The sequence below is a fragment of the Fistularia commersonii genome, chromosome 19 (assembly GCF_037954325.1).
Source record: "Fistularia commersonii isolate RoL2024-O1a breed Wild chromosome 19, RoL_Fcom_v1.0, whole genome shotgun sequence".
In the NCBI taxonomy this organism is placed as follows: domain Eukaryota; kingdom Metazoa; phylum Chordata; class Actinopteri; order Syngnathiformes; family Fistulariidae; genus Fistularia; species Fistularia commersonii.
Window position 1 is genome coordinate 7,580,598 of NC_141302.1, and position 12,307 is coordinate 7,592,904.

General features: G+C 36.4%; 1 protein-coding gene across 1 annotated transcript in view; it reads right to left on the reverse strand.

The window, feature by feature from the left end:
• The window catches only part of LOC147223618 (phospholipid-transporting ATPase ABCA1), a 164,530-nt gene that overhangs the window by 93,503 nt on the left and 58,720 nt on the right, over positions 1-12,307 (reverse strand). Inside the window, exons 23-28 of the mRNA XM_086166184.1 lie at positions 10,861-11,075; positions 9,061-9,139; positions 6,742-6,944; positions 4,266-4,325; positions 3,423-3,486; positions 2,508-2,668 (exon numbers count right to left, since the gene is read on the reverse strand). Coding sequence (XP_086022310.1) covers positions 2,508-2,668; positions 3,423-3,486; positions 4,266-4,325; positions 6,742-6,944; positions 9,061-9,139; positions 10,861-11,075 — 782 coding nt within the window. The remainder of the gene's footprint in view (positions 1-2,507; positions 2,669-3,422; positions 3,487-4,265; positions 4,326-6,741; positions 6,945-9,060; positions 9,140-10,860; positions 11,076-12,307) is intronic.

Genomic DNA, 12,307 nt, shown 5'->3' on the forward strand with positions numbered 1-12,307 from the left:
GATACAAAACCGAATCAATCAAGCATCATCTTCTTTTGGATGACTAAAACATAAAAACATGGATATTGTCCACACAAAACATTAGGATGCATGGGGCCTTCCACATCAGATGCCTACAATACATCCTGAAGATATCCTGAAGGGACCCAGTCCCCCACATGGAAATATTCAGCGAGACCAACTGCATCAGAATCCTGGCCACATCAGCACCCAGCACCAACTCTGCTGGATTGGCCATGTCACAGATCACCCACCACAGAAAGTTCACTACAGTCAATCACAACTTGGTCACTGCCAAGCAGGTGGCCAGAAAAGGCAATATAACGACCAACTGAAAATCCCGATGAAGTAATGCAGCCTGAAATCAACCCAGCCAGAGGATGGTGCCTCCTAACACTTGACCTGGCGGAGGCTCTGCCAACAAGGGGTGCATAGACTTGAGGAGGACCAAAGTAATAGACGGACAAAGAACCAGATAAGAAGACATGAAGCATCATATCTGCACCCCCCAGCCTGTGGATCCACCTGATGTGACTATGACAGACAGTGTGGATCAAGGGTTGGACTCTATAGCCACAGCAAAACTTACAAATAGCAGTGGCTGGATTGTCATCCTCAGACACGATGGGCAACCAAGAGGGTGTGTGGGATTTCATATGATTTCAAAAATAAATGAAATCCCGAAACATAGTCCACCAACCCCTTGAGGTGGTTGAGACCCCCCAATTTGAGAATATAGGCAATGGAGGAAACATTTCATGATTGCATGGTACAGTTTGTCACATGGAACGCCCATTTAGCTGAATCTACTATGAAACACAATATTTAAACATGTCAGGAAATAGAAATACAGGATTTTGCAAAAACAAAGTAGCACATGACACAAAATGTCTGGAAAATGAACCAAGAATGGAAGTTGTACTTCTTGTCACTTCAATTCATCCCCAAACATAATCAAGCTGCCTATCCTTGTGATATAGCAGATACATGGCAATATCATCAATCAGTCTTTTTGTGCTTCATACCATTATCTTTTTTAAATTCTCCTAACCACATTCATTCTTCTAAGTTACTTTGAAATTCAATCTTATCTGCCGACAATGCAAGTTGTCACAATGGGAAAAAAGAAAAAAGACTCTTTGGCTTATTGAATAAAAATAGAGCTCCAGGAGGTGTCCACTGCAGACAATATACACACTTGTAAGTACACACGTATCCTCCTATTCTTCCCTGTAAAGGGAAGCCCGGGAATGACCATGACTGATGGCAACTGGTATTGCAAAAAATTACAAGAACTGTTTCACCAGACCAGTGGTGAGCACACACAGGGCTCAACACTAGAAAACATAAACTGCTATTCAGCCATTTTTTCAGTGTTTCAGAAATATGGCAGCTGTCACAGCTAATCGACTCCATGATATTGACATATGAAGCTACGATATTAGCATGCATTCGAAAAAAAGTTGTTTCACAACTGACAAAAGGATAATTGAAGCTCATCCAACACTGCTACTCACTGATATTAGTTTTGACTAACTTAAATTAAGGCTGCTCATTGGTTTTGACTTTTGAAATTATATTTATGAGAAGCACAATAATATAGACATCCACTTAATAGGCTAATAGCAGTCTGTCATCTAAGTAATTGTTGTACCATCACATTTAATACATAGTTAATGAAAAAAAACATGATTAGTATGCAATAAAATTAAAGGGAAACAAATCATGAATGTCACTTTGTATTGCTGGTGCCAATCAAAGCGAACAGGTGGAACTGATGCATTAAAAGTAAAGCTGGCAAAAAACAGTCAAACCCTTTTCTACCTGCTCTCAGATTTCTGTTTTCTGGCAATATTGGATCCCCACAATATCACTTTGACAGCTGCAGAAAGCACCACAGTACTTTTTGAGTTTTTCAGACACATGGGAGGAACACAAATTAATGACAAGTTTCCTCTTGACAACAATCAATTACCAAAAATATTATTGTTAAAAAAAAAATCCAACATTTGCAAAAAATCTGTATGATATCCCCTGAACATTTCTACTATTTCCCCCAAACCCCTTTGTAAGGATTGTGGGCAATATGAGTGTCTGGCAACTCACTTTTGGTGTTGAGCAAGAAACATTGTGACCTGACCTCATTTTTTTTCTCTGTCCTCAAGTATTCAACGATATTAGCGAGGTCTCCTTTAATGGGGGGAGATGATCAATACACATGCAGTTGGCATCTTGTTACTTCATTCTAAGTGCTATTTGTCCCATATTTTGAAGCCCATTCTCTTCATATTGCCATTATTCCTCAACTTAAATTCCACAGCTATTGACTCCATTAAGACAGATGACACAGCTTCCCCTACAGATTGTCAGAGAGCACACTCAATCACATATGGCATTAACTGATTTTGAAAGCCAACATGTATTTCATCCAATCATTCCCTGATCCTCCCATGGTTCCCTCCAATACAACCCTTCAATTCATCAATATGACAGACTGAGGCCATTACCTGGGCAATGAGTCCCTTGCGGCTCCTCCGGGCGTGGTGAAAGCGCTTGACAAAGAGTGCCAGGAACTGCTTTCTGATCAGCTCCCAGCCAGTGAGGACTGTGGATCCTTTCCCAGTGAAACTTGTGTCCCTCTTTAAATCTGATATGGACATTAACCCCACTGTCTTAGTTATTATCTGTGCATATGTAAAACACCTGCTGAACAAACTGTCAGGTCAAAACATATGGCTGATCAAATATAAATTATGTGTTAAACTTACCAGTAACCTTCTGGCATACCTCATTTTAAGGAAAATAAAATGGATAAAGCTTTGGAAAGCAAATTCTGTATTTTACTACTAATCATAGTAAAGTGTGTTTTGAGCCTGCTTAGTGACCCTCCTGTTATGTAATGTCTAAAACTCCTGGATATTTAAAATCTACAAAAGAAGCATGGTATATTTTCAGCAACTGAATAAAGTATATTATGATTGAAACCATCAAGAAAAATGCATTTATTAAATTTAATTTGTCTCAGAGGGACACAACATTATAAATGTGAAAGAATTTGTGAGATAATGTTTCATAGACTGAAAGGAATTTGCTTTGAAAATGGCTGATGAATATTCTACAGTTAGCGACTGGTGTGCGGGGGGGTTATTCAATCCAAGCTAAATTAATTCGATAATTAAAGAGTAAACTATGTGTAGGAAACATTCCCTAAAATATATTCCAAGTTGGTTGGTTGAGAAGACTAATACCCACCTTCTACTTTTCTTGTGAAAGTTTCTCTCAGATCTGTATGGAAATCACATGCAGAAAGAATACTCAAGAGAGGTCGTCTTAAAAAAAAAAAAAAATCAGGATCCATAAGTGGTCAAATCAACTGCATTATTAAACATATTTTTTCATATTTTGTGGAAATACTTAATAACACTTGCCACTCGTTTCAGAAACGTGGTCTGTTTCAGTGTTTGGGGTGACAGCGCTGCTGTTTCGCTTGGATTCACGAGAGCGTCGTTTGCAGTCTCTCATCAACGACTCCTTTGTTGCTGTGGGAATAAGAATAAGGAAGGTTGTTTTTGTCTGACCCAATTTAGGGTTATAAATAACAGAAAAAAAAAATCACTACTGTTCCTGAGAGATACAATTTAATTCTCTGTAAAAGCATGAAGTAGGTGTGAAGGTATATAGGTGACAGGGAGGAATATAATGTTTAGTTCACACTGGAAGGTGAAGATGTTTTGATACAAAGAGAGTTATTCACAACAAATGGTCAACAGAAAGTACCGATGGGCTGGTCAAGTTATTCTTAAAAAGTTCATGTGATGTACTTGTCCTGGGTTAAGGATCTTTTAAGCAAAGACATGGCCTGTGCAAAAATAACATCTTAAGTGCTACACTTTGTGAAGAGTTGATTGCTAATCTAATTTTTGGGGTAACATCGAAAATTTGCCTTACCAGTGCTATAAAAAAAAAAAAGACTCCTATACTAATTACATACTTAGAAACAAACAAGGACAAAAATACTATTCAGCAAAATTACTAAATGTTTGATGCCACAAAATGGCTTTAAAAGGTGCAGCAACTCAATTAAAGAGTAACAACTGGAGGGGAAAAAAAGGTATTTGGAAGGGCATGCAAACTTGCAGATCCAATTTTGCCGCATTGCTCTCTGCTATAAAAGCACACAAGCTGAAATCTTCGGGAGATTAATTTTAACGATTGTTGTGTCAAAGGGCTGTTGTGCATAATGTTGTAGGCACATGCAAACATACTGTCATCTTACTTGTAATTTTTATATCCACTCCGGTATCTTCTGCTACTTTAAGAAATATCTGTGAAAAATATATGTGATGGGTCAGTATTATTACATTGACATAGCATCCATTCTTGCGTACAAAACTATACAGGTTTTTTCACGTTATTTCACATGTTTTGTCACATTTAACACTGAATGCAAACTTGAATCAGTGAATGGAGATTTGAGGCTGCTTTTTCCTGATCACCTTCAGCTATGAATTGGATTAGAACTGTGGATCCCATGAGCTTTGAACATTTGACTTTAGCCACCAGTGTAGGGTAGATTTGATTATTTTTTTTTATAGTAGCCTATTATATTTCCAACATACCAGTATATCTAAATAAATGAAAACATTTTAATATATTAGACCTGTATAAATACATAAATATCTTGAGTAAATATATTAAAATGTTTATTCAGTACAGTCCCTATGATCCCCCTTTTGTCATTGGTTCGCCAGTCATCCTCTAGCTGGTCTGATAAATACTTTTTCCTCTACTTGAATCATTACTATGAACAAACCATGTCTTCCTGTAGTAGTGATTGCCTGATCAGAGCTCTCGTTTGCTTAGTCTATGAACATTTCTCAGAAATCCCACAGCATTCATGATTTGTGCAGAATGTCATTTTATGTGGTGACATACACCAGTCAAAACATCAAAAAGAACAGAAATCATAAATGGTAAAAAAAACAATCTCAAAGATACAATTATTCAAAGAGCTCATTCAATTAAAAATGATTGGAGTACATGTAATTGCATGCCTAATTTCTATGAAATACTCCATCTATCAGTTCTTGTTTATCTTTGCAATACATGGAAATCCCCTGCACATTTCATTTGAAGTGCTATTCTTCAAAAGAAAACATGGATGGGTGAAATAACCAGACTGTGGCAGAATTTTAGACATCCAGAAGAAATTATTCACATTGCCTGCAGGACTTAAATCTTATGTCTCAGTTACAAGGAGAACATTAGTCAGTCATTCAGATTTATGATCCGAAACCCTTATGAAAGTGAAAATACACTGAGATATTTGCTCAGAGGAAATAGTGTGACATCTTTTTAAATAATAATGACACATAAAATTAGCTCACCTACAAAAGACAAAAACAAAACAAACAAAAAAACTTGGATGACCCATAACATTTATAACGACAACAAGCAGCTGCACAAGGTTCATGCTGAGAAGTCAACGGCTTATAATATTCTACAAAAAATTCAACAGGGTCAAGTTCAAACTGTTAATCTATTTATACTGATGCCTGACAATGACAAATATCAAGATAAAAGAAAAGAAAATATACAGATGTGTACTATTTTATTAAAGATATACGTGTTTTCTATTCTGATCCAGTAAACAAACCCAACTAATTTCAAATTTAATTTGAAGCCCTGCTGATAAAATGTCTCTGGATTTATTTATAACTTTAATACAAAATTTAAAGTCTGAAATGATCTGACACTTTAGACCCCAAGTTTGTAGTGGTTTCTAATTCAAGGACATAACAAAATTATTGATATACAGTGCATCTTTCCATCGTAATACTAGAGGCATAGCTGATAGTCAAATATAATTCAGTTAACAAATAAAGGTTTGATAGATTAATCATATTTTGAAATATAAAAACATTTATGTGTTTTTTGGGTGACCTGAATTGATATTTAATTTCAATTTACTTCCAAACAGAGCACTGAGAGGTACCTAGGGTTGGCTATTTCTTAGATCATTTAGACATTTTGTTTTTATGCCCCAATTCAATGGGGGGAAAATGTAATGGGACAGAAATGTATGACCAGTTTGTTAGATATGGTTGATAGCAGACTGATTGTAGATGAATATATTGCAGTACAACTTAAAAGTGATGCAGTGCAGAAAATTGGTATGCCCAATCCGTCCAAGGCATTCTTTATCCACCATCAATAATGTTTCAGGTTTGCAGGCTTTGACAAATCACGAAGAGATGAATATTCTGATCAAGGTTGTATATTTTCAATTCTGATGTGTTATGTCAGCAAGAAAATGAATTTTTACTCTGTATCATTCAGGAAGTTATTGGGTAAAATTAATGGCTTCTTTTCCTTTCGGCATTTCTTTTCATGGGTCACCAGGACAAACGAACCTTCTCAATCTAGTCCTATATGGTGTATCCTGTTATCTCACACGAGCTAACTTCACATTTTCTTTCACTACGTCCATAAATCTTCTCATGGGTCTTCCTCTAAGGATATGATGAATAGCTGATTGACATGAGTTATAAACAAGAGGAAGGTAGGAAGAAACAAGATAGATGCAAAGTGAATTTATGGCATTAGGAAAGAAAAAATAAAACTAAAAAACAAAACTTTATCATATATATAGTCAGGGTTCTTCCCACACGTGGGCAGTCTTGAATTTCTTTATGGGAGAGCATGCATGTATCAGCAGCAAGTTTGCCAAGTCTACAGTACCTCTTCCAGCGTGGTATCAGAAATGCCATAACTTGTCAGGCCCAAGTCAGCCATGGTCAGGTCCAGCTCTTGGAAAAGCCGAGCAAAGGTCCCATCTCTGGCTCCATCATAGGGCAGTATGTAGGTGATCTCCTGACCAATGCACTCCAAGAAGACAGCCTGGGGAACATGGCGCCGCACCAGTTGACCTACTGCTCTCAAACCTGCCAGAGAAAAGGCAACAAAAGTCTTCATAAGGCAGATTCTTAAGAATGACATAATTGCACACAGAGTCCTCTCTGGAAAATATAATTCTATCATCTAGTTCTTTATAGAGCTGACATTGAAGATACCAAGTAGTCGCTACAGAGAAATAGACCGTAAAAATAGCTGTATATTTTGAACTGCGTGAGCAATAAATGTGGATTAAATGTCATAGGAGAGGCACTCTGAAGAAAATTCGGATTTGTGACCTTTAAAACATGGGGAACATCAGTCAACGTAATTCTTGAATTAATCAAGACAGTGTTGTGGATCACAACACATCCATTATCGATCCTGAATCTCTTCTATATAATTAGAACTTAAACAATGGCTCGGTTCTTTATGAAGAAGTAAATAAATCCACTTCACACATGACTCATTTGTAAATATTTGTGTACCTATGCGTGCTGCTATACTGATTAAGACACCATCGTTTGAAACATTGTTCAAGTTTCATCTGAATTAGTTTTTCCATGCACAATTAAACTTTATCCAAACTTCAGATTTATGTTTTGCATCTGAACAATTCTGTTTGCCTAATGAAGACTTTGAAGGATCACATGATGAATCAACAAGCATAATATATTGCACACCACAATATTTATCTACCTCTAGTTTATATATATATATATATATATATATATATATATATATATATAAATATAATAGAGAAAAATCAGATAAATAAAATTGTGAGATTTTGCTAATCCAATCTTGGGAATTAACATCTTTCTCTGATGCTTGATGTCATGTCATGTCTTTCAGTGTCATGAAGAATATGTGCATTTGACTCTGCATCTAGTATATCCCCCAATGGATAACGTCCCACTAGGATTAATCCTTAGACAGAATCATCAAAATGGTGATGTCAGTAATATTGATCGATAATAATTGAATGATTGATGGTTGACATCACAAGTTTTTAATTTTATTTCGTAACGCCTACCTCTTTGTAAGTTTGTAAATAATTAACCACTCGGTTTATTGACCAGCAGATCAGTTTGCCCCGTCAGCCTTGCCAGCAGGAGTGCTTGAACTATTCACTGCTATTCAGCTCCTCTAAGATTCTGAAAAAAGGCACAATTCTTACCTCCTCTCTTATCTTGAAATGAAAATGGCAAAGGTGTTGATCAGTGTTCTGTCAGGATAAATAATTTGTCTAGCATTTTCCTCTGCCTTGTGGATTATTAACGATCAGAGTTTGTTTTATTTGTTCTATTAGAATATTTAAGCTAACCCCAAGGAAAACTAATATTTGTTGTTACTTTGTACTTTATATATTGGTTTTGTATTAAAAAAAGTAAACTCTTGTAATCATGAGGCATTTGATGAACAACTCTGACCCTTGTCTTTTAATGTGATTTTAGGGTGACATGGAGAATTTATAAGCTTAAGATTTTTCTGCTGCGACAGCGTGAACATTTTAAGAAGTATTAGAATATGGCAGCAGTTGGAAATTTTCTTCAACTTTGTGTTTGAGTAAGGCAGAGATGGGATGGATATCTTAAAAGCTAGGTATGCGATTACAAAATGAACTGAGTTTATGTGTTATCCTGTTTTGATCCCTTGTTTGTCGAAGTTGATATTATGGTGTATCATTAGGATCACCACTGAAAAAGAAGTGCAGTACAAGATTTAATTTTTCCTAAATATCTTGAAATTCCTAAATGAATGTATCGTATTTTCTCGACTGTAAGCCGCGACTTTTTCCCCCATGCTTTGAACCCTTATACAACAATGCGGCTAATCTATGGGTTTGTCTTCTGATAATGGCCATTAGGGGGCGCTCTAGCACGAACTCCAAAAACAAGACAGACGCAAGAGGTCAATGCAAAGAAAAAGACAACGCTAGTTTTTGGCGCACCTAACGCAAAACCTAAAGTTGGATCAGTGGATCCTCACAGCATGGAGCGGTATGAAAGAATCCACGATCACCAACGGGTGATCAAACAAATTATATTAACAAACTACTACATATGTTACATTTCCTCAATTCCCCCTCGGGGACAAAAATTTTTTTTTTCTGATTCCGATTCTGACATGTAACTGGACTAGGTTTATTCCGAGACATCTTACCTGAAGGCTCAGTGCTGCCGCAGTTTTGGTTGCCAACGGTATCATCTGGACTTGTGCTCTTCAAAAGACAGTCTTTCTTCTATGAATCAGAATTGCATTAGAATGTGCTGTCAGGCTATGCTACTTAGAATGATAGAGTGGCTCCTGGATAACTTTCATTAATTACTTGATTGATTAATGATTGACATTTACATTTACACTCAATTGCCCTGATACAAGCTGCCTGTAGGCAACAACCTGCTATACGGTTATGTTGTATGGCAGCCATGGAAAGCTACATGGAGAACAAGCACATTTAATACTATGTTCGTATGTAGAACTACCTGAAAATGAAGTTAAATGACACAGACGGGACAATAATTAGTTTAGAAGGTATGAGATAGCAAAACTTTAAAGTTGAAACCATGAAAACAGTATTTTTCTTCTTTTCCCTCAAAGCTGTTTGCATATTTATTCATTGCAAACAAATGACTCTGCTCACCTCAAAGAGCCTGCAGACTGATGTAATTGCTCTAGTCCTGCCAGCATCAGTGCATCTTGTTCATTTGCTCCTATTGATTAAAACTAAGTGTGCGAGGAACCATCAGCGAGCAAAAGCGAGAATCACCCCTTTCCCCTGTGGCAATTAGTATCATCCAGCAGGTAAGCATTTGCCAATTCTCATGCTGGGAGGGACTAAACACAGATCATTACAGGGGGAGGCTTGTAAGAGAGAGAATTCACAGCAAAATAAAAAGGAAGCATGTAAATAATGAACAAGAGAAGTTACGTTTGTTTCCAGCTTAAGGCTTCGTCTTGACAAACTGAATCATCTTAAACTTTACACCAGCTCTTTATTTCAAGAAGCTCATGTATGGCTGTTGATGGTCCATAAACCATGCGTTGAGGAAAATACTTGAATTGCCCTGGTGATGTTGTTTTCAAACATTTTTTTTTCTTTCAAGTCCTAAAGTCATTGAATAAAGTGTAAACCACATAATTGCTTTTTCATAATTATTTAAAAAACATTCAGTCTTTGTATTGGTGGAACCTGCCAACCATCCCATGTTAGGACCATTGTCCTGAAATAGCATGGCACAACAGTTGTGGATGTTCTGTGTGCGCATTTGTAAAGATTAAATAAGAGGGCTGAATTTTCAGAAGAACTTTCTGAATTTATGAATGTGAAGAATTTTCTGATCTAATTCCTCTTGAACTATATATTTTTTAAATAGAGGAAAAAATCTTTAATAAGTCCAAACATCTTAATAAACTAATAACAACATATGTTCCTTTTTTTAAGATGTTCTTAGGTTTATACATTATTCAGAGCCATTCATGTGTGATAACTGTTGAATGGCATTTCACCCTTAACACTCCATCTATAAACATCAAGCAAAAGTCTAAATCCAATTGAAAACAAAGAAATAAATCAATATAGAAGACAATCAGAGTAAGAATCAGTCTTCAAACTTAGACATATATGTTGACTATATGTCAAATATTCAGGTTTAGTTCTATTTTGGGCTTCAGCAACTGCTTAACAGTCTGCTAGTCTCCACTAGCTATTTGCTGAATTTATCCATCTGCTGTTTGGGCAGGTAGCATATAGATTGAGTTTATCTCACTTGAACAGCTGCCTGGTGTGATTGAGAGGAACCTGACAAAAGTAGTGGAAGTGAAATAACACAAATGTGTTTCAGAAAAAAAAAAACAATGAAGTTGAAAACTGTTCTGTTAGACTGACGGCCCTAAAGGTCATTTGATCTTTTTTTTTTTTTTTTTTAATTTTGTAACATTTTTTGATTAAAGGTTTCAAACCTGTTTACTTTGACTTTGTAGAACACTGTTTCGCTGAGCTCCCATTTTTTCAGAAGAATCTCGAACTAGAGTGAGATAGTATCCACTGCCAAAAGACTTTTTCAGGAACAACGAGGAGCCACAGCAACGCAGCTTGCCATTGGAAATAATGGCAATACGATCACCTAAGATGTCTGCCTCATCCATGTGATGCGTGGACAAAATAATAGTGCGACCTGAAGAGACAAAAAAGCAGGATTTGATCAATTTCAAACAAAGGAAGAAAAATATGGATTTCATTTTTGAGGTAGTTGTAAACTTGTATGTGTGTAATTCTCAGCAGAATTTGGAGTGTCTGAAAAGAGTCCCGGGTACACTGGAAATTTGAAAAGCGAAAACCATGGACCAGATATGGATAAATATTAGTTTTGAAGTATCTTTCTCCTTGGACCTTGTTTGCTTCGACAACATGGAATCATGAAAAAGAAGCATCACAAGAAAGGATGTTACAGATCAAATCAGGCTTATATCCCTATCTGCCTCTGCATGGTTTTCACTTATCTCATTATTATCAATTCCACTGTGATAATCTTCATTGGAACAAAACAAACTCCAGAGGATAGTGTGGGTGTGAATGCGAAACTAAATTAAAATCCTGATAAAGGCCACCCTGAGTCTGCTATGGAGCATTTCTAAAAGCCCACATTTTATTTTTCAACTCCCTCTGAGTTGCAAGCCATTTGATTCAGGGGACAACACAATGAGCTGCATGCATTTTTCAGAGTCATTCACAGGCACTCTGATCCTTTACTATCATGTCTTATTTGAGATGTCCAATACTCCAGAAATCAGGAAAATGATTAAGGCCCAGTATGGACAGAGCAGTGCGCAACTTTAGATCATCTCGTCAAAACAAAAAAGGTTAAAGCAGATTTATATTTTGTTTTCAAATGGAAATACTTCTTGATTTACTATTTGATTTACTGTTGACCAGAATATTATTTATCCTATAGAGTCCTCTTTAGACATTGATTACCTTTAATGATTAACACCCCCCCCCTTACTCACGTAATCGCACATATATATATATATACACATTGGAAGAAAAAAACAACACTTTAAACTCATGCATCTAGTATCTTTTTTCTCTTTCATTTAGATATTCTGGATTTATGAAACCATAGAAAAGCCCAAAACTGCAGTCTTCCTCATGTTCTGCGTTTAACTCTGTTAACTCTTTTTTTTAGTTTAATTGTTCACTCTAAGCAGGACTTTATTGCCACTGAGTCCCAGTGGCCTTAAGGGGCACAATGGACACAGCGGATAATGTTCTGCTCTATATACAGGCAAAACCTGCAAGATCAAGTTTCTCCAGTATGCAAGATTGTAACTCGGAAGATGGTAATGGAGGTCCATGCTCTAAAATAATTATGTCAACGAATGAGTATTTACAAAATTGCAACAAGAA